General features: G+C 41.2%; 1 protein-coding gene across 1 annotated transcript in view; it reads left to right on the top strand.

The window, feature by feature from the left end:
• The window catches only part of LOC102494956 (putative tetratricopeptide repeat protein 41), a 79,960-nt gene that overhangs the window by 623 nt on the left and 51,452 nt on the right, over positions 1 to 27,885 (top strand). The window contains 3 exon segments of the mRNA XM_014591814.1: positions 14,372 to 15,360; positions 17,315 to 17,495; positions 23,576 to 23,790. Coding sequence (XP_014447300.1) covers positions 14,577 to 15,360; positions 17,315 to 17,495; positions 23,576 to 23,790 — 1,180 coding nt within the window. The 5' untranslated portion in view covers positions 14,372 to 14,576.

Here is a 27,885-nt window from a genome sequence, read left to right as displayed (position 1 = left end):
ATGAATGGCTCTCGTGGTGGGCAGGTATAGCCCAGCAGGGGGTAGTCGGAGAGAATGCAGACTGGGGAGACCGAGGCAGGACAGCAGTTGGTATCAGGGAGCACTAAGGAATGGGCCACACACCGAGGTAAATTGGTTGATTGCTTGATTGGTTCATACATTACTTCACTCACTGAGCGTTTGTAGGCGATCTGGTATGTACTGGGTATAATATTACACTAGGTGCAGAGGTGAACAAAGGTCGCTATTAGGGGTTTTCAAAAAAAAATTAATAGAAATATGTTATAAAAAAAAAACTGTGTGTGGATTTAGAAATTTTTTGCACTAAAACAGAACCAACCTGTACAAATATTAACCGTGCAGTTGCATCATAAGTGCAAGTATCTTATATAAACAGAAGATAGAAAAGAATGACTGTGAACGAGTATCAGAGAACTTTTTGAGGTCATGGAAATTCTCTTGGGCTTAGTATGGGGTGGTGGTTAAAACTCATCAAACTGTGCACTTAAGGGTGAGTTTCGTTTTATGTAAATTCTACATTGTCATTCTAAACAATAAAACATTAAAACTCATTTCAGTAAGTATTAGAAACCAGATAGATATTTCCACTGCTGTCCATATTGTTTCACATTGTTGAGGAGTATCTAATAAGACCAGAAAATGAAGTCATCGGCATAAATTTTAGAAAAGTTGAGGTCCTTTGTTTTGAAATTCCTTCTTTCTGGTGATATGATTATGGACCGCAGAAACCCTAGTTTGTTCATTTGTTTGTTTTTACAATTTTTGCCATAGGGTCCATGCACTCACTGTAGAAAGACAGAGAGAAAAAGAAGGGAGAAAGTGAGAAATCATCCCCAGGAGGGTTGGCCATGCCGTAACTCTCTTCTCCATTCTTCTTTCAGGATTGTGAGCCCACATACACTCAGGCCTGAAGTATTTTTGAAGCTGCTGAGTTTAGGACTTAAACTGTGCAGTCAGCCTTGTGGGATCCAGCACCTTAGCCATCATGCTACCTGGGGCTGGCAGGTGGCATGGTAGTTGAGGGTGCTGGAGTCCCACATGGCCTACCGCTGTTCGAGTCCCGACCCTGATGGCTTGCTTTCTCACTTTCCCTCTCTCTCACTCTGTCCCTCTCTGGTCAGATTAAAAACAAATAAATAAAGTAAAATAAAATAATTCTAAAAAAAAAAAACAAAAAACAAAAAAAACATCATGCCATTTGCTGGCCCAGTCTCTTAATTAAAAAAAAGAAAACTAGAATGAATATAAGAATCTGGTAAATAACTGGCTATCAGATAAATATATTAAATAAAATCTTGCTCTAATTTGGAAAACAAAAAACCCACATAGAAATGGAAATTTTAAAAAAGGATTATTTTATTAAATTTTATTTATTATTATTATTTTAAAATTTGCTATTGGGCATATGCACTTACCAGAGAGACAGAGAGAGGGAAAGTAAGAAAGTAGGCTGTCAGGTCCAGGACTCAAACTGCATTCGGCCATATGGGACTTTAGTGCCTTAACCACCATGCCACCTGCTGGCCCCAAGAAATGTAAATTAAAAAAAAAATCATTCATATTAAAGACTAAAACCATAAAATACTTAGGAGTAAATTTAATATGGAAGACATAGCTCCAACATGAAGAAAACTAGGAAATACTGAAGAATATAAACAAATAAATTTGAGTCATGTCTCATACCATTTATATTATCTATTGCTGCAGAACAAGTTACCTTAAAACTTACAGTATCATCTCACAAAGTATTCGTAGGTCAAAACTCTAGGATCATTCTGGCTCAGTCTTTCATGAACTTGCAATCAATGTTGTGGTGACCAAGGTCAGTGTCATCTGCATGCTTGACCAGGGCTGGAGGATCTGGCTCACTCAGATGGCTTATGGCTGGAAGCCTCAGTTCCTCACCACAGGCTGCTTATGTGTGCTCATAGCACAGCCGCTTGCTTCTTGTAGAGTGAGTGACTCAAGACAGAGAACAAAGCAGGAGTGAGGATGATTCATAACTAAACTTAGAAATCACAAACTTTTATTTCCAGAATAACTCTACTCAATGAGAGAGAAGATTATACAAACACTAACAGAGATCACTGTGGCCAGTTTCGAGGCTGGCTGCTACAATACTCTAGTTGCACAGGAAGCTGGTAAATGCCGCACATATTATTTTTAGCTTCTTTTTTTATTCTTTTTTTTAAAAAGAATTATTTGATTTAACTTTATTTATTATTATTATCATTGTTATTTTCCACTTTGATCAGAGAGAGACAGAGAGAGAGTGAGGAAGTGAGAAAGCAAGCCACCAGGTCTGAGACTTGAACCATGGTTGGCCATGTGGGAGTCCAGCGCCTTTAACCACCACGCCACTTGCCAGCCCCCTAATTTTAGCTTCCTATAGGAGACAGGCTCTGACTTGTACAGAGCTCAGAAAGTTTCGGATTTGGGAGCATTTGGATTTTGGATTTTTGAATTAGGGAGGTTCAACCTATAATGTTTTGATTGTTTTTCATCAACCCCCTTTTTTAAAAAAAAATTATTTATTTAATTTTATTTATTCATTCATTTATTTTAATTTGACCAGAGAGAGAGAAAGTGGGAAAGCAAGCCACCAGGTCCATGAATAGCCTTGTGGGAGTGTCCAGCGCCTTAACCATTAAGCCACCTGCTGGTCCCAGTTGTTTTTCAGTAAGTAAGTTATATGATGAAAACTATGAAATTGTATGAAAGTTGTATTATTTTGGGCTGTAGAATAACAAATATGTATGTAAATATTAGATACAATTATAGTTTATTTCATGCCCTGTTTTTGGCCAGTTTTAACTGCAATTTCAAGTTATTTATGATATTATCTCTGACTTTTCTCTTCTCTGCCCCAATTAACACCACATTACATCGCTTGGGAATTGACTATGTAGTCTCTGGGTCTGCTAATAAAATCTCTGGGTGTTCTGAGTCTCTTACATGCAATTAGAAGGTTTCAACCCATCATAAGTTAAGTTCACCCGTAATCTTGTAGGTGACTTTTTTTTTGGAGAGGTTTTTGCTATAGGGCATGTGCACTCGCCAGAGAGAAAGAGAGAGACAGAAAGTGAGAAATCACCTCCTGGAGGGATGGCTATGCTGCAATCCCTTCTCCTCCATTTTCCTCTTGGGATCCCTGGCACGCACGCACACGTGCCTGGCGTGAGTTTAAGCCACCAGGTCTGAGACTCGAACCGCAGTCGACTACATGGGAGTCCAACGACATAGCCATTACACTAACTGCTGGTCCCCCAACGTTTTATTTTCTATTAATTGAAAACAGATTTTTCCCTAAAGCCTGCCTTAGAAAATCCGGTCAATTAAAAAAATGTCTATCCAGTTGAATCCTATTGACTTTGGACCCAATCAGAGGAAGATGAATTTTCAAATAGGGATTTGTGAAATTTAAAATTGTGGTGAATAAATCTGACATTTTGAGTGATCAAATTAGTCATGGTGATAATAACTTATATTAGAGAGCTATTAGAGTTTTAGAGCTGGAAAGAATTTTAGAAATCATGTCGTTCTCATGATTTTCCCTTTTGATTTTAAATTGTAAAACTAATAGATTTCGTTTTTATAACCAAAAAAGAAGCCTTGGATCCCTCCCATTCGAGTCCAGCATGGCAGACTATTGTGTTACTGCTGTGCCACTGGCTGGCCTCTAATTGAATGTTTTAATGATTTTAGAAATCAGAAATGTGGGAGCCAACTGGTGGCATGGTGGTTAAGGGCTCTGGACTCCCACATGGCTGACCATGGTTCAAGTTTCAGACCTGGTGGCTTGCTTTCTCACTTTTCCTCTCTGTCACTCTAGCCCTCTCTGATCAAATTAAAATAAATAAAATAAAAATAAAGTTAAATAAAATAATTCTTAAAAAAAAAAAGAAATCAGAAATATGTCTTGTAGGCCCAGCCACAGTGGCACGGACAGCAGGGTGCTGCGGTGTGAGACTGGGGCCTCCTGGGAAGACTGGGGTCTCAGATGAGCTTGAAGGGCTGGGTGCAGCAGTGAGTGCCTGTGATCAGAACTAACTGGGAGACTGGGGTGAAGAAAAAGAAAAAGAAAAAGACATTTTTACTGTAAATAATTTGGGAATATGATCCAGTCTCATGATCTGGTGGTTAATGGAGCCGCATCCTATGTGTTCAACCGAGTGGTTTGAATCCCAGTCCTGGCAGCTTGAAAAACATGTCAGGCGGGACCAGCAGTTGGTGTAATGGCTATGTCGCTGGACTCCCACGTAGTTGACCGCGATTCGTGGCTTAAACTCACGCTGGGCGCCTGTGTGCGCGTGCCCGAGATCCCGAGAGGAGAACTGAGGAGAAGGGATTGCGGTGTGGCCATCCCCCCTGGGGGGGTGATTTCTCGCTTTCTGTCTCTCAGTCTCTGTCTGTCTGGTGAGTGCATGCGCCCTATAGCAAAAACCTCTCCAAAAAAAAAAAACCCAAAACAAAACAAAACAAAACAAACATGTCAGGCATCTGTGTGTGTGTGTGTGTGTGTGTGTGTGTGTGTGTGTACGTACACATATCCACAATCCTGGGCAGATGGAGAAATGGAGGAAAAGGGATTGTAGTGTGACCTCACTCCACTGGGGGGTTGCTTTCTCCCTCTTTTTGTTCCTTGTCTCTGTTGAGCACACATGTCTTCTATCTTATAAGCAAAAACAAACAAAAATTTGGAAGTTAAAAAAAGTTAGGAAGGGAGCCAGCAGGTCGCATGGTGTTTAAGGTGCTGGACACTCCCACATGGTTGACCATGGTTTGAGTCCAGACCTGGTGGCTTGCTTTCTCACTTTTCTTCTCTCTTCCTCTCTCCATGTCTCGCTCTGGTCAAGTTGAAATAAGTGAATGAATAAATACAATTAAATAAATAATTCTTTTAAAAAAGTTAGGAAGAAAATTAAAATAACTTATATGCCTTAATTAGATATATCCTTATCAGCCTATTGATGTCTCTGTTAGTATTAAATATATATTTTAAAATTCAAAATTTAAATTCATATAATACCACTTTGTAGCTCTTTTTGCATTTGCCAATATATGCTAAACATTTCCCTCAAAGACATTTCTACAAAATATTCAATTATTATTGCTTGATCTTTCATTTGTTACCAACTTTTAAAACATACATGCCAATGCAATGAAAATTCTTAGAGGTAAATCTTATAGATAAAAATAACTAATTATTAAAATTGGAATGCTTGGTAAAAATACATGATTGATTTTAAAAGGGACTAGATAAACACTGACTAACTGCCCTGTAGAAAAGTACCAAATTACATTTTCGTCAATTTACATTCAACACAGAGAGACAGAGGGAAAGTAAGAAAGCACCCTCGGGGGAGGACCATGCAGCAATCCCTTTTTCATTTTTACCTCCCTTTAGGATTTGGGCATGCAGGCACGCATGCCCAGTGTGTCTTTTCAGGGCACCAGGTTTGGGACTCGAACTGCATAGCCAGCAATGCTCTCTTACCAAACACATTACTAGCTAATCTGAATATAGAAATCTCTGTCTTAAGGGGCCAGCAGGTGGTGAGGTAGTTAAGGACGCTGGACTCCCACATGGCTGACCATGGTTTGAGTCCCGGACCTGGTGGCTTGCTTTCTCTTTCTCTCTCTCTCTCCCTGGTCAAGTTAAAATAAATAAATAAAGTTAAATAAAATAATTCTTAAAAAAAAAAAAAAAGAAATCTCCTTCTTAAAATGCTGAGAAAAAGGGCCAGCAGGTCATGTGGTGTTTAAGGTGCTAGATTCCCACATGCTTGACTTTGGTTTAAGTCTTGGGCGCAGTGGCTTGAACTCCTGCCAGGCACTTGTGTGTGTGTGCCTAAAATCCTAGGAGGATAACAGAGGAGAAGGGATTGCTGTGTAGCCATCCCCCCGGGGGCAGGGTGATTTCTCACTTTCCTTCTTACTGTCTCTCTGGCTTGCACATATGCCCTATGGCAAAAACCTTTAAAAAAATGTCAAGAAAAATTCATGAATGAGATCTGAAGAATCTTTGACTACTTAATATTGAGTTGTCAGAGAAGTCTTTACGCAATTTTGCTTAGCATAGAAAAACACATTATGACTTTTCCAATGATCTAATAGAGTAATTCAAGAGATATACTTTTAAATTTATCCCTTCCAAGGACCTTAAAGTCTAATTAAATATTATTAGAATATTTCTAAAATGATGCCATAGACCATAAAAGGAAAACCTTACTACATTTCCAAGGAGGATTTTGTACAGGTGTCATCATTGAATCATAGCTCAATAAAACCAGAAAACAAAAGCAAACATTTAAAAAAACAGCCCACACAAAATATTTTGGGAAAAACACTTTTCCAAAATTTTTTAAACATGAGTCCAGCAGATGGCCTGGTGTTTGGGACACTGGATTCCCACATGGCTGACTACAGTTCAAGTTCCAGACATGGCGACTTGCCTTCTTATTTTCCTTCTCTTTCTCTCTCTCTCTCTCTCTCTGGTGAATGTGTGTGCCCAATAGCAAATTAAAAAGTAATAGTAACAATACATAAAATGAAATAATTACAAAAAAATCTTTTGAACCAAAGAAGAGTTGAAAATCTGGGGCTAAATTTGTACTCAAATACAAATTTAAAACCTTGAGAATCTTATTGCATGGGAAAGGAAGCATAATAAAAAGTGAAAAAAATTAATTGTAAGGAATTATAAAAGCAATAATCAAAACTACATAGAGGCAATAATACAAAGATAAAATTAGATACAAATTCATTAGAGAGTGAAGGAACATTACTTTTTGAAAAATAATCTAGGAATAGGGTTTCCAGTAAGTCTATACACTTATTGTTGGCAACCTTTTTCTGTAAAGGGCCATATAGTAAATAGTTTAAACTTCGCAGACTGTTTGTGACAATAACTCAGACTGTCACTGCAGCACAAGAACAGCTGTGGACAAGACTGGATGTGACTGTGTTCTTTTTTTTTTTGTGGGGGAGAGGTTTTTGCTGTAGGGTGCATGCACTCGCCAGTAGGAGAGAGAGAGACAGAGAGACAGAAAGCCAGGAATCACCCCCCCCCGGGGGGGCATGGCCACACCACAATCCCTTCTTCTCCATCCTCCTCTGGGGATCTTGGGCATGCATGCACACATGTCTTGTGTGAGTTTAGGCCACCAGGTCCGGGACTCGAACTGTGGTCGACTACGTGGGCGTCCAGTGACATAGCCATTACACCAACTGCTAGTCCCGGATGTGGTTCTGTTCCAATAAAACTTGACTAACAGATACAAGCAGCAGGTAGTATCTGGCTGGTGGAAGTAGTTGCCTGACCTCTGAGTTAGCACAAGCTTTCAGTAGGACTATCTAGCAGTCTTTTTAGGGTGGCGCTAACTCTCAGAATTCTTTGAATATTAAGAGGAATAAATCAAACAACTTTAATATTGGGTTGACGGAAAAGTCATGATACATTTTTACATAGCATAGGAAAAACATGACTTTTCTGATAACCCAATAGATATAATTTTTAGTTATGAAGTACAGCAATAAATAAGCTATACTTTTTATATTTTTTTTCAAGGTTTTTGCCATTGGGTGTGTGTACTTGTCCAGAGAGAGAGAGAGAGAGACAAAGTCAGAGAGAGGGAAAATGAGAGATCACCTCACAGAGGGGATTGCCATGCTGCAATACCTTCTCCATTCTCCTCCTGGGATCTTGGGCACACACACATGCCAGGCATGATTCTCAAGGCCCCAGATCCAGGACCTGACCTGCGGTTGATCATGTGGGAGTCCACCAATGCAACCACCATGCCATCTGCTGGCCCCTAACTATAGCTGTTCTATTGAGACGACTTTATGGCAAAATATGAAGTTAAACATTCATGTAGAGGTCATATTGACATTAACAATAGCTTAGGCCAGCAGGTGGTGTGGTTAAGGCAACTGGATCCCACACGGCCAGCTTCATGGCTAGAGTCTTGAACCCTGTAGCTTGAGAATCATATTGGGTGTGTGTGCCTGCATGCCCAAAATCCGGAGAGGAGACTGGAAGAGAAGGAATTGCAGTGTGGGCATCCCCCTAAGGGTGGTTTCTCATGTTCTCTGTCTCGTCTCACTTAGGCAGGTGCATGTGCCCTATGGCAAAAATCTAAAACATAAAAACAACCCCACTAACAATAGCAGTATAGGAATAGCAAACATTTATTGAATGCTTAATCGGCCTTGCAGATTCTAAAATGTAAATTGAACAATGAGAACTTGGTTAAGTTTTTTTGATTTGTCCCATTATTTTTCATTATTTATTTTTTTCTTATTGATTGAATGACTAATTACCAGAGGGCATGGACACTTGTCAGAGAGAAACAGAGGGACAAAGAGAAGGAGAGGAGAAGACACCCCCATGGGGCTGGTCACTCCACCATCTCTTTTTCTCCATGTTTCAGGATTTTAGGCACACATGCACACATGCATACATGCACACGTGTCTGGCATGTTTCTCAAGTCACAGAGTCCAGAACTCAAACCATGGGATCAGCCATGGAGATCTAGCTGCCTTAACCACCAGGCCATGAACCTGGCCCAGGATTTTTAAAATTTTATTTATTTTATTTTCTAAGTCAGGATCTCCCTGTTGGATCCTTCTACCTTACCCCTTGAGCTGAGAACTACAGGTGCATGCTTCCACACCAGGTTCCTTTTTTTTTTTTTTTTTTTTAAGTTTATTTCTTTCATGAGAGAGGGAGACAATGAGAGATGGAGAGAACGTCAGATTCCTCCACCCCACCCGCCACCCCGAACAGCCAGGGTCTTCACAGTGCCATCCCTCCCCAGCATCAGCCAGCCAGGATCAGGGCACCTACAAGTGCCTGTTGTGCACAGGGAGACCTCAGGATCAAACCTGGGACCTTCCCACATGGCCTTACTGCTGTGCTACAGTGGCTGGACCCATTATTAACGAGAAGTCTACCTTAGCAGTGTTAAAAGAAAAATGAAAAAAGAAAAAGGTCTATGCAGGCCTCATTTAATCTGGCTATATGAGTGTGGTCAAAATTCCAGATGTACAGTTGCAGAAATTGGTGTCAGAATCAGGCCCCGAGGCAGGGTTTGTAAGACTCCAAAGCCTGTGCTAACCCTCTGGCAGTGTACCTGACCACGGAGGCCGTGCCACTGTGATGCCACTTGCTGCTGTCGGTTGGGCTAAGGACACAAATTTAAATAACACCAACTACTTAGTGCAGAAATGGAATCCTTTCAATTCTGTTTCAGTTTTTTCTCATTATGCCAAGAGGAATCAGTCTGATACAAGGTTGTCTTAAATGTTTTGCTTAGAAGTATGCGTTAATCTCCCCTTTTTGATAAAAAGAACTCCAACTAGAATTTGATCACATTGTGTTCTTTTTAAAGTATTTATTTTTATAGTTGTTGTTTGTGGCATATGATGAGGTTTTTCCACTTATGGTAATAATGGAAAGTTTCTAGTAAAATGTTTGGCTCACTGTTTTAAAGAAAAACAAAAAGTCATGCTTTTCTTATGTCTTCTGTTCACTTCCTTCACTTAGATGTTCTCTGTTTTATGTAGTTAATTCCCTCCTACAAAAACTGGGAAGATTCTATATTAGCAGTTCTAAAACAGGATATAGAGATGATAATTTTTTTAAGGTTTTTGCCATAGGGCACATGCACTCACCAGAGAGAGAGAGAGAGAGAGAGAGAGAGAGAGGAAGAGAGAGAGAGAGAGCAAGAAGGAAAGCAAGAAATGCCATCTCCCCCCAGGGGTGATGGCCACATCACAATCCCTTCTCCTCCATCCTCTTCCTGGGATTTTAGGCATGTAAGCACATGTGCCTGACATGACTTACTTACTTACTTTCTCTCTCTCTTCTTTTAGAGAAAGATTTTTGCTATAAGGCATATGTGCTCACCAGAAATGCAGAGAGAGACAGAAAGACAGAAAGCAAGAAATTACCCCCCCAGGGGGGTTGGCCATTGCCACAATCCCTTATCTTCCATTCTCTCGGGATCTTGGGCATGCATATACATGTGCCCAGTGTGAATTTCAAGCTGCCAGGTCTGGGACTTGAACCATGGTCAACTACATGGGAGTCTAGCAGTGTAACCATTATGCCATCTGCTACTCCCCTGGTGTAATTTCCAAGGGTTCCCTGGGTCAGGGACTTGAACTGCAGTTGGCCATGTGGGAGTCCAGTGCCTTAATCACTTTATCACCTGCTCGCCCCAGGGATGGTATTTTTAATTTAAAAATTTAGTTCTAAAATAACTAGATCTTACACTAATTTTGATTAGAGAACAGTTTTGTCGTAATTGCACCATTGTAAGATGGTTGTTCCATTGTTTTTCTTTCCTTTTTTTCCTTGTATATATTCATTTTAAAAAATAATTATTTTATTTAACTTTATTTATTTATTTATTGTTTTAATTTGATCAGAGAGAGACAGAGTGAGAGAGAGTGAGTGAGAGAGGGAAAATGAGAAAGAAAGCTTCCTGGTCTAGTACTCGAACCGCAGTCATCCATGTGGGAGTTTAGCACCTTTAACTACCATGCCACCTGCCGGCCCTTTGTGTGTATTCATTTTAGTAATAATCATGAACATTTTTTTAGTGTTTGTATGCATTCTTTTAAGCATTTCACGTCTAATAACTTCTTTAATCTCAACCACTCTATGCTGTATTATAGATACTGTTATCCCTGTTTACAGATGAGAAAATTGAAGGATAGTGAATTCAAGACACCATAATTTGAATCCAGGGTATTGGTCTTCTGAACTTGAACCTTTAACCTCTGTACTATGCTGTCTTCCATATTTATCAGTGTTTTATTTACACTTATTATTATGGTCTTTTAAAATTTTTTTCACATAACACTTATAAATGTTTTCCTCTTGGTATATAGTTTTCAGATTTTTTTAAAAAAATTGCCAGAGAGCATGTGTGTTTCCCATAGAGAGACAGAGAACAGAGAGAAAGAGAGAGGACAAAAGCACCCTTCAGTGCGGTATGGTCCCACTGCAATCCCTTCTCCATTTCTCCATCCTGTTGGGATTTGGAGCTCTCACAGACTTGCACCCAGCATGGTTTTCAAGCCACTGGGCATGAGATTTGAGCTGCACTGTCGGCCTATAGCAAAAACAAACAAACAAACAAACAAAAAGAAACTCTCCAAAAATAAAGTAATAATTAAATCAGATGTAAATAGGTGAAATAACTTAATTTCAAAAGAAAGATTATCAGATAAGATTTAAAAAACCAAGGCCCCACTAAGTGCTGAACCACAAGGCAACAGGGCCAGGGCCAGAATTTTTTTTTTTTTTTTTTTAACCCACCGGATGGAGCCAGCCAGTGGCATGGTGGTTAGGGCACTGGACTCCCACACAACCAACTGTAGTTTGAGTCCTGGACCTGGTGGCTTGATTTCTCAACCCCCTACCCCCCATCTCTCTCTAGTGAGCACACATGCCTTATAGTAAAGCTTAAAATAATAACAATAAATAAAATTAAATGTATAATTCTTAAAAATAAGAATCCACTCAAAATTAAAAAGATAGGATAGGAGTAAAAGGCTGGAAAAAGATATAATATACAAACTTTTAAAAGTAAACTAGACGGACCAACAGGTGGCATGGTGGTTAAGGCTCTGAACACTCCCATGTGGCTGACCATGGTTCTAGTCCTGGACCTGGTGACTTGCTTTCTCACTTTCTCTCTCTCTCTCTCTCTCTCTCTCTCTTCTCTCTATGGTCAAATTAAAAAATAAATGAATGAATATGTAAAATTAAATAATTCTTTTAAAAAAGTAAACTAGAGACACTATATATGTGTGTGTGTGTGTGTGTGTACTTTTTTTTTTTTTTTGCTACAGGGTGCATGCATTTGCGAAGAGAAACAGAGAAACCATCAGAAGGAAGTGAGAAATCATGCCCCAAGGGGGATGGCCACACTACAATCCCTTCTCCTCCATTCTCCTCTCGAGATTTTGAGCACACACGCATGCCTGGTGTGATTTTCAAGCTGCCATGTCTGGGACATGAACCCCTCAGTTGGCCACATGAGATCTAGCTGTCTTAACCTCTGTGCCACCTGCTGGTTCAAGGTGTTATATTATCGTGCAGGAAAAAACCAGACTTTGGAACAAGGGATATTAGTAAGAACAGAAAGTAACATAATGACAACTCATAAAAATGGTAACTCATAGTCAAAAGGAAGTAAAAATAAAATTAGAATGACAACAGAAGGCAGCTCATTTGTTATATGGTGTAGTTTTAGAGGAAGAAATAAACAGGCAGGGGCAGAGCCAGGCAGTGCCACAGTGATAACACAACTGGACTCATATAGGAAAGGTTTGGGGTTCACAACCCAGCATCTCCCTGGGCACACAAATGCACATGCTAATTATCAAGGCAGGCAGAAAATGGGGCCAGGTATGCTTGTTATCAGGGCAGACTAAGTCTGAGGGTGGACTGCTGCAGGAAGACCTTGTTTTGAGGGTGCCTGTTTCTCTGTTTCAGAAGAAACAAACTTTTTAAAAAACATAAAGGCACATAAAGGAGCTCTTTCAGACGACAGAAACGTCCCATATCTTTATACAGTTGCAGTAACTAAGGCATAGACATTCATAAGTTTACCAATTGAACACTTAAAATGGGTGAATTTCATTTAATGTAAATTAAAACATAATAAAGTTGATTCTTAAGAAAACATCTGTGGGGACCAGCAGTTGGTGTAATGGTTATGTCACTTGGTTCCCATATAGTTGACCACAGTTCAAGTCCCTGTGGCTTAAACTCACAGAGGGTATGTGTGCGTGCATGCCCAAGATCCTGAGAGGAGAATGGAGGAGAAGGGATTGCGGCGTGGCCATCCCCCCTGAGGAGTGATTTCTTGCTTTCTGTCTGTCTTTCTAGTGAGTGCACATGCCCTATAGCAAAAAAAAAAAAAAAAAAATTCTGGCCCTGGCCCTGTTGCCTTGTGGTTCAGCACTTAGTGGGGCCTTGGTTTTTTAAATCTTATCTGATAATCTTTCTTTTGAAATTAAGTTATTTCACCTATTTACATCTGATTTAATTATTACTTTATTTTTGGAGAGTTTCTTTTTGTTTGTTTGTTTGTTTGTTTGTTTGTTTTTTGCTATAGGGCACCTATGCTAGCTGGAGAGACAGAGAGACAGAAAGCGATAAATCACTCCCCAGGGAGGATGACCATGCCACAGTCCCTTCTCCTCCATTCTCCTCTCAGGATCTTTGGCACGCACACACATGTGCTGGCGTAAGTTTAAACCACTGGGTCCAGGACTCAAACCACGGTTGACTACATAGGAGTCCAGCGACATAGCCATTATGCCAATTGCTGGTCCCCTGATTTAATTATTAATGTTATTGCATTTAAATAGGCCATTGAGCTAGTCTAAAAAAAAAACTCATAAAAGTCAGGGATTAATTTTTCTTCCTTCCTTCCTTCCTTCCTTCCTTCCTTTCTTTTTTTCTCTTGCAAGCATAGCCATATCATCGTTGGAGGGTAAGATGTGTGTTTTTCCGTTAGTTCCATGTACTTTAATTCCCAGGGCATGTAGGTAAATGGAATGTTGTATGAACCTGTGCAATTTAAGGTTAAACACAACAACCAAACTGGTCAGTTGGTAGCATGTAGTTAAGGCAGCAAGACCCTACATCGCTGACCACACAGTTTGAGTCCCGGACCTGGCAGCTGAGACACATGTCGTGTGTGTGTGTGTGTGTGTGTGTGTGTGTGTGTGTGTACGCATGCGCACCCAAAATCCTGAAACAAGAAAAGAGGAAAAGGGCTTGCAGCTTAACTGTTCCCATGGGGTGTGCTTTCTCACTTTCCCTCTCTTTTTTTCTCTCTCTGTCTCTGGTGACTGCTTGTGTCCTTTGGCAAATTAAAAAAAAACAAACCAACAGCAGAATTTCATCAGGTTCTTAGATCCAGCCTTGCCTGTCAGCTGCTGTCCACATTCCTAATCTTGGGCCTACTTATACTTCGATGTGTTCCTCCTGTCCTGACCTCAACATCATTCCTATTTTCATTCTTGCTCCAATCACAGTCCTGTGTCTTCCTTGGCTTGTTCTATTCCTAAATATGTTAGGCTCCTAGTCCTCCTTTTCACAGATCGGCAAGTTCCCACATCATTTCCAAACTCACAGGGAGCAGCAGTAGCAACTTGTCCAAGGAGCACTGGGCAGGTGGGATGGAAGGCTGGGGAAAAGCAGAGGCCTGTGTCTGAGGCCTGCCCGTCTCATGGCTTTAGTTCTTCAGTGAACGTTTTAGGAAAATGGGAGACGTGAACTTCTGTAATCCTAAAATGAATGTGCTTTTCCTTTTTCAGTCCTAATTTACACTGGATTGTTTTTCAACTCTGGTTGGCCACTCTTGCTTTCGGATGTCAGTAAGAAAGAAACAATTTTGGGGAAAGATTTTCATCTGTTAGTACTAATAAGGTGGAGAAGACTTAGAATCAGAGGGGGCTGGTGGCTGCGCCAGGATGAAAATGGTCATATTTTAAGTGTGATGCCTTCTCGGAGGAAAAGGCAATGAGCCAGAAGACAGATGAGAATGTGGAAAGGTGCGCCTCATTCATTTTAAAGCCCCAGAAACCCATTCAGCCTTACATCTGTTCCACTCTGGATGATTTTCAAGAAGAGAGAGACTTTTTGGCAAACACCGTCTTCCCTCACCTTAATGAACTCTGCAACTCACGGGGCTCGTATTTCAAAGCTGTGGATCTGAGTTGGTCAGCAGTGAAGGTCCAGAAATCCTTACCTGCCAACCTGCTTAGACAGTATTCTTGTCTCTACTCCCAACACCTGAAGCTCTGTCTCGACTATGTGAACAAGTGCTTCCCGTTTTTCATCTGCATGCTGGGTCAGACTTACGGAGACTTCCTCCCTGCTTACTCACCTGCCATGTTCTTCAGAACAAATGACCTGTCGAGTTTATCCAACGTCGAACAGAATCTCTATGTTGCTGCAAAAAATGGTTATCCTTGGGTCCTAGAGAACCCCAACTGCAGTCTGACAGAGTTTGAGATCATGCAAGCAGCCTTTCTGAAGGAGTCTGCATTTCAGTATTTTTACTTCAGGATTGCAAACACCCGGCTGAAGACTTCAGATGAGGAGAAGAAGAAGCTGTCCTTAGGTTCTGTGATGGACGATGAGGGAAAATGGAGGATCGGAAAGCTTAAGGCCAAGATTATTAGTAAAGGGCTCCCCGTTCGATTTTACAACGATCTCAATGAGCTGGGTGAGCTGGTTTTCAAAGACTGGTCAGTCGTGATAGAAAAACTTTACCCAGCCACGTTAATGATTGAAAATTTAGGTTAGTAAATATAGAGACAACTAAGTCTGTTATCAATCTAAGGTTGATGTTTTGTGTATCTTCTTGGTGAAAGAACTTTGAAATGATCTTAAATATTCTTTAAGCATTTAAAATTATTACATGCTGGGAACATGTATTTCTCCATTTAAAAAATTTCTGAAATTGAAAAGAGCAAATCATGGGTTGTAGAAGATTATTTAGGAAGTTTAGGAACTCAGGAAGACCCAAAATATCTGGCAGTTAATACCTAGATCTGGGCCAGCTAGGTAGCATACTAGCTACCTAAGGTGGCTAGTCCTACATGGTCAATTGCTTGGTTCAAATCCTGTTCCCAGTGGCTTGAAAAAATGCCTGGCACAGGTGCTTGTGTGGCCCAAATCCTGACAGGAAAAGGGACTGTGATGTGGTCATCCCCTGGGGGGGGGGTGCTTTTCCCCCCAACCCCTGGGATTGCACACCTCCTACGGAAACTAAAAAAAAAAAACATAGGTCTTGAGCAGTTGTTCTCAACCAGGGCGGGTTTTGCCCCTTACTGGACATTGTGCCATGTCTGAAGACATTTTGGTTGTCACGACTGTGGGATAGCTACTGGCATTTAGCAGGTAGAGAAGCCACGGACACTGCTAAATATCCTATAGTACACAGAATAGCTATCCCACCCCACAGTAAAGAATTATTCAGCCCAAAATGTCAACAGTGCCCAGGTTGAGAACCTTGGGCTGAAGTAAAGAGAATTCTCTCTTTTTTTTTGGAGGGGTGTTTGCTATAGGGCGAGTGCACTCGCTAGAAAAACAGAGAGACAGAAAGCAAGAAATCACCCCCGCCCCCGGGGGAGGAGATGGCCATGCTGCAATCCCCTCTCTTCCATTCTTCTCTTGGGATTTTGGGCATGCACACACATATACCCGGTATGAGTTTAAGCCACCAGGTCCGGGACCCAAACCGTGGTTGACTGCATGAGAGTCCAGCGACATAGCCATTACACCAACTGCTGGTTTCTCCCCCACCTTTTTTCTTTTAGGAATTATTTTTTCAGCTGTATTTATTATTATTATTACTTATTTAATCAGGTCCAGAACTTGAACTGCAGTCAGCCATGTGAGAATCCAGCACCTTAACCACCACACTATCTGCTGGCCCTCAAAATCTTCTTTTATTAATTGTCTGGCACTTTGTATATATTACATTTAATACTCAAGTTTTCACCCTGCAAGGTAGGAAGTCCCATTCTGATTTTGCAGATGATCAAATGCTAACTGCTGGATAGCAGTTAAGTGACTTAGCCACTGTCACCTGACTAGTGAGGGACCTATCCAGCATTTAAACCTAGATATTTGGGTTCTGTCTCTTCTGAATCAAAATCTATGTGTATTCAACTTTACCATGTATCCTTGGCATCACCTGGAAGCTTGTTAGAAATACAGAATCTTGGGCCCCATTCCAGGTCTACTGGATTAAAATGTGCAGTTTAACAAGATGACCAGGAGATTTGCATATTCATTAAAGCTTGAGAAGCAGAGCTTGGTATCTCGCCTGAAAATGAAATGATTCTCTTTATTTTTGGAAATACTGTCTGGTATACTTGTTCCAGATTAAAAAGGGAAGAGTATTGCAGAGATTCTGCCTAGCTAATTATCGGAAAAGATGACAGAATTTATGTAGCAAGTCTAATTTTTGTCTTTGTCCTTTTTATCCCAAAGTCACGAACTAACTTGGAATCCTACTTAGAATTCCATATACAAATAGAATGAGGAAGGTTAAATGCTTTGCATATAGTTTTCTTTCATTAGCATTTGGAATGGGCTGTGAAGTGTGGTGCTAGCACATTGTAGAAAGAAGGTTATACAGATCCAGAGAACCAGATACCTTCCTCAGCATGTCTAATAGCCACGTGCAATTTAAAACATGAAACTACAAATCTGAGATATTAAAACTTGTCTTTTTGATTATAAAGACTACAAGCACAGCTTTGAACGTTTCTATCATGAAGAGTTTACTGAGAAGTGCAAGCAAGCTTTTATTATTTCCAAGGAGTCAAATAAGACCTTTGAAATCTTGGAAAAATTTGCCTTAAAGGATGTGCAACTTGAGTTTAACAACGCAGCAGTGGATTCTACTTTAGACTCCCTTCTCAGGTGAGATGTGAAGAAATTCCAAGACTTTTCATTGGGTTAAGCAAGACTGACTTTGGTAAATGTGATTCTCCCAAATTTGGAATGTCTTTCCTTACTCCCCTCATTCTATGCCCATCCCTTTCTGCAAGAGGGACTCCCATACAAGCCATTCCAGAGCTCAAATGTCCTTACTAGATAGCACTCTGCATACTCTGCATTTGCAAACGTACTTCACATGCGTTCTTTTTTTTTTTTCTTTTTAAGAGAGACTTGCTATAGGGACCAGCAGTTAGCGTAATGGCTATGTCTGTTGCTGGACTCCCACGTAGTCGACCGCGGTTCACGTCCCGGATCCGGTGGCTTAAAACTCATGCCGGGCGCATGTGCATGCGTGCCCAAGATCCCGAGAGGAGAATGGAGGAGAAGGGATTGCGGCGGCGTGGCCATCCCCCCTGGGGGGTGATTTCTCGCTTTCTGTCTCTCTGTCTCTCTCTGTCTGTCTGGCGAGTGCACACGCCCTATAGCAAAAACCTCTCCAAAAAAAAAAAAAGAGAGAGACTTGCTATAGAGCTCATGCACTCACTGGAGACACAGAGACAGAGAGAAAGTGAGAAATCACCCCCCAAGGGGGATGGCCACACCTCAGTTCTTTCTCCTCCATTCTCTTTTTGGAACACTGGGCATTCATGCACATGTACCCTGCATGAGTTTCAAGCCACTGGGTCCGGGACTCAAACCGTGGTCCACCATGTGGGAGTTCAGCGTCACAACCACTGTCTCCTGCTGGCCCTAGACTTTCTTCTAAAATTATCAAGATGATTATAAACTCTCAGGATGCAAGGGACTCACCTTCTTTTTTCTTTCTCTTACATTGAAGTTGGTCTAAGTAATTCCTGAGAATGATGGAATGCCTTGAAGGGAAGAAATTAGATTAGAAAATATGAATAATGCATCTGCATAGTATTGTGTAGTTTACAAAGAGCCTCCATTTATACATCATCAGCTGAATGCAGTTATTAATCACATCCACATATTTAGCTAGCACTTATTTTTTAAAAAGAATTATTTTATTCAACTTTATTTATTTATTTATTTTGATTTGACCAGAGAGAGACAGAATGAGAGAGAGAGGGAAAGTGAGAAAGCAAACTGCCAGGTCCAGGACTTGAACCGTGGCCGGCCACGTGTGAGTCCAGCACCCTTTACCACCATGCCACCTGCCGGCTCCTTTAGCCAGCATTTATTTAAAAAATGATATAGGTGTCACTGTATTTGTGTGTAAAGGAATCAAGTTGTTTTACCCAAGGTATGTACATGTACTCCTTCACTGTTTTAGTCAGTGTCCTCTACAATAAAACACCATGTCTTCTCTAACCTGTGCAGTGACTTTTTCCATTTTCCACAGGACTTGAGAGGCTGAGGCCCACAGTAAGAGAGCTGGAGTTGTCTATGGTCTCCCTCTCAGACTTATCCATAGAAATCCTAGAAATGAGGAAGTTTTTAGGATAGACTTTTTTTCTAGAATCTTCATCCTAGACTAGAGCTCTTCACATGGATCTCATCTGTGAGAGTTTTGTAGTTTTTTTTTTTAAAGAAATTTTTAAAAGACTTATTTATCTTTATTTTAATTTGGCTAGAGAGGAACAGAGAGAGAGAGAGATAAAGAGAGAGGGAAAGTAAGAAAACAAGCCACCAGGTCCAGGACTTGAACTGTGGTCAGCCATGTGGGAGTCCAGCGCCCTTAACCACCATGCCACCTGCTGGCTCCATGTTATTTATGTATTTATTTATTGGAGAGATTTTTGTTATTGGGCACATATGTTCGCCGGAGAAACAGAGAGAGATAGAAAGCAAGAAATCCCCCTAGGATGATGGCCACCACAGTCCCTTCTTTTCCATTCTCTGCTTGGGATTTGGGGCATGCATGCATATGTGCTAGGCATGATTTTTAAGTCAACAGGTCTGGGACTCAAACCACGGTTGACTATATGGGAGTCCAGCAACATAACCATTACACATCTGCTGGTCCTGAGGGTTCTGTAGTTTTAAATGAGCTCACAGTGGCTGAGATGACTAAAGGCTGCTCTCTACCTTCAGTGCCCCGGCTCAGCACCACCATTCTAACCATTGGGTACAGACCTGCCAACATTCCTGTGGTTCTGTGAGCCCATGCCAAGAGGAAGACCATTGATTTGGTTAATACGACATGACAGTCGATGTTTATAAGACTATGGGAGAAATCTATCTGTCATGTGGTAAAAGCGATAGGTTTGAACAGGCAAATCCAGAGACAGAAGCTTTTTGGTTAGTGGCTTCTAGGGGATGAGGGTAGTAGAGAAAATGGAGAATGACTCTAAATGCGCAGAGTTTATTTTTCACGTTCTGAAAATATTGTGTGTGTGTGTGTGTGTGTGCTCAGGAGAATGGCCATGCTGCAATCCCTTCTCCTCCATTCTCCTCTTGGGATTTTGGGCATGTATGTACTGAGTGGTGTGTTCTTCAAATCACCAGGTCCAGGATTCCAACTGCTCACTTAGTCACATGAGATCCAGCTGCCTGCTGGCCATGAAGTGTACACTTTTTAAATTTTTCAGAGAGATTTTTGCTATAGGGCATGTGCACTCACCAGAGAGAGAGAGAGAGAAAGAGACGGAAAGCACAAAAATCACCCCCTCCCCCCGGGAGATTGGCCATGCCACAGTCCCTCTCCTCCAGTCTCCTCTCAGGATTTTGGACTCACGCGCACGCATACCCAGCATGAGATTTAAGCTGCCGGGTTCAGGACTCGAGCTGTGGTCGACTACGTGGGAGTCTAGTGAAGTAAAAATTATGCCATTTGCTTGTCCCCCTGAAGTGTACACTTTTAAAGTGGTAAATTTTTTGGTATGTGAATAATTTCTCACTTGAGTTTAAGTATTTCAGAGTAGATGAGAAATTTAATAATTTTTTTTTTTTTTTTGCAACTGACCAACTTGTGTTCAATAAAAATACAGCAATTAAGTAAGTCCTTTTAGATGAGCTACATGAAAACATTCAGGGCTTTGTTTGCTTTGCCATTTGGAAACAATGCTCTGTACTGTAAGTTCCTGAATTGGGAGTCTAGGTCATCAGAGAAGGAGTGTTCTTTTCAAGTTCCAAAACATTGTCTTAATAACCAACCCTATAGATGAATAGCTTCTTTTTACCCTCATTTTGAAAGGAGCTACAGATCCCTTTGCAATGTTTTCATTTTCTATTTTCTACTATGCAAATGTAGATGCATTTCTCCTTCATTGATTTTACCTGCTAGGTGCCAAGAACTCTTCACGACACAGAGGGTATGGCAGGGAATAGAAGTGACAGAAATTCCTTCTTCCATAGATATTGCATTTTGGAGACAGGCAATAAACATGTGAAATCTGTCATGTGCTGGATGCCTTTAAGTCCTTGGTGCAGAATGAAATATTGACAGGGAATAGGTCATCTGGCAGTGTGTGAGAAGCCCTTATGGAGAAGGTGACATTGGGAAGACTACTAGAAATAGGAGAGGGACTATGCAAAGCATATGCTTTGGAAGAAAATTCCAGACTGAGATAATAGCAAACACAGAGGCCCTGAGGCTGGAGAACTTGCAAGCAGGCCAGGTAGGCGGACAGAATCAGAGTAGTAGGGAGAGTGGTCAGGCAGGAGGCTGGAGACGCAGTAGTTGGCAGGGTTATGGGTTTTGTCTGATCTCACAGGTTATTGTAAGCACTTGGGCTTTTAAAAAACTTTTGTGCTGTAGAGCACATGAGTTGCCAGAAAGAGAGAGAGAGAGAGAGAGAGAGAGAGAGAGAGAAAGAAAGAGAGAAAGAGAGAGAGGAGAAATAATCTCTTCAGAAGGAGGGCCACACTACAATCCCTTCTCCTCCAGTCTCCTCAGGATTTGGGGCATGCACACACACGTGCCTGGCACAATTTTAAAGCTGCTGGTTCTGGGACTTGAACCATGCCGTTGGCCATGTGGAATCCAGTGCCTTAACCTCCACATCACCTGCTGACCCGGAACTTGGGCTTTTACTAAATACTTTTGAGCAGAACAATGACCTACCTACTATGATCCCCCTCGACATTTTACTTTTTAAAAATGGACACATAATAATTGTACATATTTATGGGATACAGTGAGTTTGTTTTTTTTTTCCTTTTTTTTTTTTTCAGTTTGCTTCAGGGCACATGGGCTTGTTGGAGAGAGCTAGAGAGGGGCTGTGGAGGTGAGAAAGCACCCTCTAGGGGGATGTCCATGCTGCAATCTTCTCCATTTCCCTCTTGGGATTTTTGGGTACACACATGTACCCAGCAAGGTTTTCAAGCCTCTGGGTCTAGGAGTTGAACTGTGCAGTTGGCCATGTAGGATCTAGCCTCCTTAACCACCAACCACCATGGGAGAAGCTGGCGTACAGTGCGACTTTTCTTTTTTAATAATTATTTAACTTTATTTATTTATTTTTAAATTTGACTAGAGAGAGAAAGACAGAAAGTGAGAAAGCAAGCCACTGCCAGGTCTGGGACCTGACCTGTGGTCGGCCATGTGGGAGTCCAGCACCCTTAACCTCCATGTCACCTGCCAGCCCCAAGTATGATTGTTTTAAAATTTAACTTTAGTTGGGACCAGCAGCTGATATAATGGCTATGTTGCTGGACTTCCAGGTAGTTGACCGCAGTTTGAGTCCTGGACCCAGTGGCTTAAACTCATGCCGGGTGCGTGTGCGTGCATGCTCAAGATCCCAAGAGGAGACCGGACAAGAAGGGATTGTGGCATGGCCATCCCCCCTGGAGGGTGATTTCTCTCTGTCTTTCTAGCTAGTGCACGTGTCTTACAGCAAAAACCTCTCCAAAAAATTTAATTTTAGTTATCATTATTACTTATTTATTTGAGAGGTTTTTGCTATAAACTGGTAACTGCCTCATTGGAATCATCCTGTATTTTTAGAGAGATTTTTGCTATAGAGCATGTGCACTTACTGGAGACATACAGAGACAGAAACAAGAGAGAGAGAGACAGAGAGAGAGAAAAAGTGAGAAACCACCCTCCAGGGGGTTCTGGCCATGCTGCAGTCCTTTCACTTCCATCTTCCTCTTGGGATTTTGGACGCACGTGCACATGTGTCTTGCATTCATTTCAAGCTGCTAGGTCTGGGACTTGAACTGTAGTTTACTATATGGGAGTCCAGTGCCTTAACCACTATGCCATCTGCTGGCCCTCTGGACACATATTTATAGAGTACACAAAGCTAGAGACTATAAGCAGCAATATTCATGGACTTGAGACAGGCTACTGTCTCTGCTTCCTAGTTTCAAGTAGGACCAAGCTAAAGCTGAGAGTGTCCATGACTTCTTTTTTTTTTTTGGAGAGGTTTTTGCTATAGGGCGCGTGCGCTCGCCAGACAGACAGAGAGAGAGACATAGAGACAGAAAGCGAGAAATCACCCCCCAGGGGGGATGGTCACGCCGCAATCCCTTCTCCTCCATTCTCCTCTCGGGATCTTGGGCACGCACGCACACGCGCCCGGCGTGAGATTTAAGCCACCGGGTCCGAGACGCGAACCGCGGTCGACTACGTGGGAGTCCAGCGACATAGCCATTACGCTAACTGCTGGTTCCCTCCATGACTTCTTTAAAGCTCACCAACGCCAAGATTGAAACTAGAACTTTGTATTTCTTTTCTTTTTGTTAGAATTATTTATTTAATTTTATTTGTTATTATTTTTTAATTTGACTAGAGAGAGACAGAGAGAGACACACACAAAGGGAAGTGAGAAAGCAAGCCACCAGGTCCAAGCACTTGATTGACCATGTGGGAGTCCAGAGCCTTAACCACCATGCTACCCACCGGCCCCCAGAACTTCATATTGCTTAGAAATATGTATGCAGGGGGACCAGCAGTTAACGTAATGGCTATGTCGCTAGACTCCCATGTAGTCAATTGCGGTTCGAGTCCTGGATCCAGTGGCTTAAACTCACGCAGGCCACGTGTGCATGCATGCCCAAGTATATATATATATATATATATATATATACAGGAAAATATTCTCTCCTTCCCTTCCTCAGTAGTTATGACATTTTACCCCTTTGTTTTTCAGAATACATCCTCTGCCCGTTTACAAGTCTATCTTGCTCTTGACTGGAGAACGTGGCTGTGGGAAGTCCACTCTGATTGCCAGCTGGGTGAATTATTTCAAAAAGAAGTATCCGAGTGTGTTGATGATCCCACACTTTGTGGGAAGCACCTGTGAGAGCAGTGACATCATGTCGGTGATCCGTTACTTCATCACAGAATTGCAGCACACCAACCATGGTAACACAGTGCAGTGTCTACGTTCATTCAGAAACTGTCTGAGGCCAACCTGGGGGGCCAGTGGTTAAGGGAGCTGGGTCTCATAGAGCTGACCATGGTTCAGTTCCCAGACCTGGCAGCTTGAAAAACACGCTGAGCATGTGTGTGTGTGTGTGTGTGTGTGTGTGTGTGTGTGCACCTCAAATCCCAACTGGATGGAGAAATGGAGAAGGGATTGCAGTGTGACACGCACCCATTGAGGGGCGCGTTCTCCCTCTCTCTTTTCTCTCCATCTATTTATCTCTCTGGGGAACATACATGTTTTCTGGCAATTAAAAAAAATGTTTGGTGAGTGAGAGGCTTAGTGGTTCTCTCTTCTGTTCATGCGAGTATTGTTCTTGTTCTAATCTGAACTTAACCACTGTCTCACTTGCATAGCTACTCACCTCTTGCCTCAGAGACTGACATTTTCTTCTCTTTCTCCCTCCCTCTCCCCTTCCTTCCTTTCTTTCTCCAAATATTGAGTACCTTTATTGTGTCAGTAGAGAGTCAATAGTGGAAAAAATGGACAAAGTCCTAACGCTCATGAAGTTTTCATGTTATCTAGGAGGGGAGAGGACAAAGAGTTAACTGAGCAACTAAATGAAAGACACAGAATGTTATCTGACGGTGAGCTCTCTGACTAGCAAGCAGAGAAGAAGGTAACAGTGGGAGTGTAGGAGCTGTTCAGATTTTGAACAGTCTGGGGGTCTCTCTGAGAAAAGGAATTCATTATAGCTGCATTTCTCAGGCATAGAAAGTGGGTAAAACCAGAATCTGTAGAAGCAGGTGTCTCTAGAAGGCAACTGATCCTTTTTGGGCACATCCCAGAGGTGTTTGGCCTGGCTGGGCTGATGATGTAAAGATCCAATTAGGATTTTATCCCCAAAGTGAATTGTTATCTTAATGAGTGTGTGTGGATGTAGAAAGCTCCTAATGCAAACGGCTGCTTTCTTTTTTTTGTTTATTTATTTTTTGACTTTCCTCCCTGTATTACTTGTTTTATTTACATTTCATCACTGTACATCTTTGCAGCATATAAAAGGAATCTTCCCGGCATGAATACACTGCATACTAGTCCGGTCCAAGACACTACCATGCACATCATCCTTAACACATAATTTTACACTTTCGTGTTTGTTAAATGCTTTTCTTTTCTTTCCCTGCTTCCCTCCCTCAAGCCTACCCTCCTCCCACAAGGTCTCTAGTATCCACGGTTACTCTCCATGCCTTTAAATCTTCCCAACTTTCAGTTTCTGACCTCCTCCCACATGTCACTAGTATCCACAGTTAACTCTCCATGCCTTTAAATCTTCCCAATTTTCTATTTCTATCATAGAGTGCAGATATTCAGTATGCATTTTTTAAGAAAATAATTATTTACTTTATTTATTTCTTTATTTTTCTATTTATTTTTAATTTGACCACACACACACACACACACACACACACACACAGAGCGAGCGAGAGAGAGAGAGAGAAAGTGAGAGAGATGGAAAGCCACCAGGTCCAGGACTTGAACCGTGGTCGACCATGTGGGAGTGTCCAGAGCCTTAGCTATGATGCCACTTGTTGGTCCCAGATATTCAGTATGTATTAAGTGGGGACATATAATGCTTCTCTTTCATAGTCTGACTTGCTTCACTCAACATTAAATCTTCTACATTTATCTGCTTTCTATCAAATGCCAGGGTCTCTTCTTATGGCTGAGTGGTATTTCACAGTGTGTATGTCACACTTCTTCAGTCTTTTCACCTGTTCTTGGATATTTGGGTTGATTCTGTGTTTTAGCAATTGTGAATAATGCTGCAATAAACATGGACGTGCATGTGTTTTTCTGACTGCGTGTATTACTATCCTTTGGGTAGATACCCAGCAGTGGACTTGCTGAATTGTATGGTAGTTCTATTTGTAGATCTTTTTTTTTTTAGAGAGAGATTTTTGTGATAGGGCACGTGTACTCGCTGGAGAGAAAGAGAGACAGAAAGCAAGAAATCCCCACCCCCCCCAGGGAGATGTTCATGCCACAATCCCTTCTCCATTCTCCTTTCAGGATCTTGGGCACACACATACACGTGTGCGCATGTGCATGCGCCCAGCACGAGTTTTAAGCCACTGGGTCTGGGACTTGAACTGTGATTGACTACATGGGAGTTCAATGATGTAACCATTTTGCCATCTGGTGGTCCCTTCATATTTGTAGGTTTTTGAGGTGCCTCACATGGTTCTCCACAATGCCTATACTAGTTTACATTCCCACCAACAGTGTAGGAGGGTTCCCTTTTCACTGAAGCCACAGCAACACTTAGCATTCTGTATTTTTTTTAATCTTAGCCATTCTGACTGGCCTTAGATAGTATCTCATTGTGGTTTTGATTTCCATCTCCCTTATGATAAGGCATGTTGAGCATTTTTTTCATATGCTTTTTGGCTATTCATATGTCTTCCTTGGAGAGTTGTCTGTTCAGCTCATTTGCCCATTTTTTAAATTGGATGGCTACCCTCCCCCACAACTGCTTTAATTCCTTGTATAGTCTGGTTCTCAGTCCCTTATCTGACATATTCTCCCATTCTGAGGGTTATCAATTCACCTTAATTATTGTTTTTTGTTTGTTTGTTTTTGTTGTGCAAAAGCATTTTAACCTGGTATAAACCCACTTGCCTGTTTTGGGGATTACTGCCTGTGCTTTGGGGGTCTTACTTAAAAAGTCTTTGCCAGCTTGAGTGTATCTAAGAGTTTCCTCTGTGTTTTCCACCAGTAGTTTTATAGATTGAGGTTTTATGTTTAGATCTTGATCCATTTTGAGTTGATTTTTGTTAGCAGTGAGATAGGGGTCCAGTTTCAATTTTTTGCAGGTGGATATTCAGTTTTTCCAGCACCATTCACTGAAGAGATTTTCTTTTTCCAGCTAGATTAACTTATTCCCTTTGTTGAAAATCAGTTGGCTGGATATTTTGGGGTTTATTTCTGGGTTCTCTATTCTTTTCCATTGGTCTATATGCCTGTTTTTGTGCCAGTACCATGCTGTTTTGATTATCACAACTTTTTAATATATTTTGGGGTCAGAGAGTGAGATGCCTCCTACTTTAATCTTTTTGTGTGGTATTACTTTGTTGATACAGGGCCTTTTATGATTCCAGACAAATGTTATGATTGTTTCTCTAAATATTTCTGTGAAGAATATTTGATTGGAATTGCTTTAAATTTACTAATCAATTTGAGTAGAATTGATATTTTGATTATATTAACTCCCTTTAAAGAATTATTTATTTCATTTTATTTATTATTATTAATTTTTTGAGAAGTTTTTGCAATAGAGCACATGTGTTCGCCAGTAAAAGAGAGAGACAGAGAGACAGAAAGTGAGAAATCACACCCCAGGGGGGATTGCCATGCCGCAATGCCATCTCCTCCATTCTCCTCTCAGGATCTTGGGCATGCATGCACATGTGCAATATATAATCTTTCATCAACTTAGGTGGCTGGATACCTCATGTCTGAGTGCTTTAAGTCCTGGACCTGGCAGTTTGAAAGCACACTGGTGTGTGAGCATGCATGCTCAAAATTCCTAGAGGAGAATAGAGGAAAAGGTATTGTGGCCATCTCCCCTGAAAGGTGATTTTTGACTTTCCCTCTCTCTCTCTCTGTCTGTCTTTTTCCGGTGGGCACATGTACCCTCTAGCAAAAAACTTTAAAAAGAGTTCACGACAGTGTGTATCTATTAATTTTTCTGTCATCAAAAGAGTACTTTGCCTAAAAGAAAGGACTGACTAGTGCACACGGTTTACAATCTTCCGTGAAACCGTATTTATCACTGATTTTTTTGGTCATTTTTTAAAATTTAAATTTATTTATTTGCATTCATTCACTGTACATTATTACAACATACAAAATGAGATTTTCCATCCAGAGTACACTGTATATTGTCTCAATCAAGCACATCAACAAACATGTTATTGTCAGCAAATAATTTTCCATTTCTTGTTTTCTGTAATGTTTTGCTTTTTTTTCCCCCATCCTTGATTCCCTATCTCTTACCCTCTGCCATCTCTCACTCTCCTCCCACACTGTCTCTG

This window comes from Tupaia chinensis, unplaced genomic scaffold (genome assembly GCF_000334495.1).
Source record: "Tupaia chinensis unplaced genomic scaffold, TupChi_1.0 Scaffold000054_1, whole genome shotgun sequence".
NCBI classification, from domain to species: Eukaryota; Metazoa; Chordata; class Mammalia; order Scandentia; family Tupaiidae; genus Tupaia; species Tupaia belangeri.
This window is presented reverse-complemented; position numbering and strand designations above follow the sequence as displayed.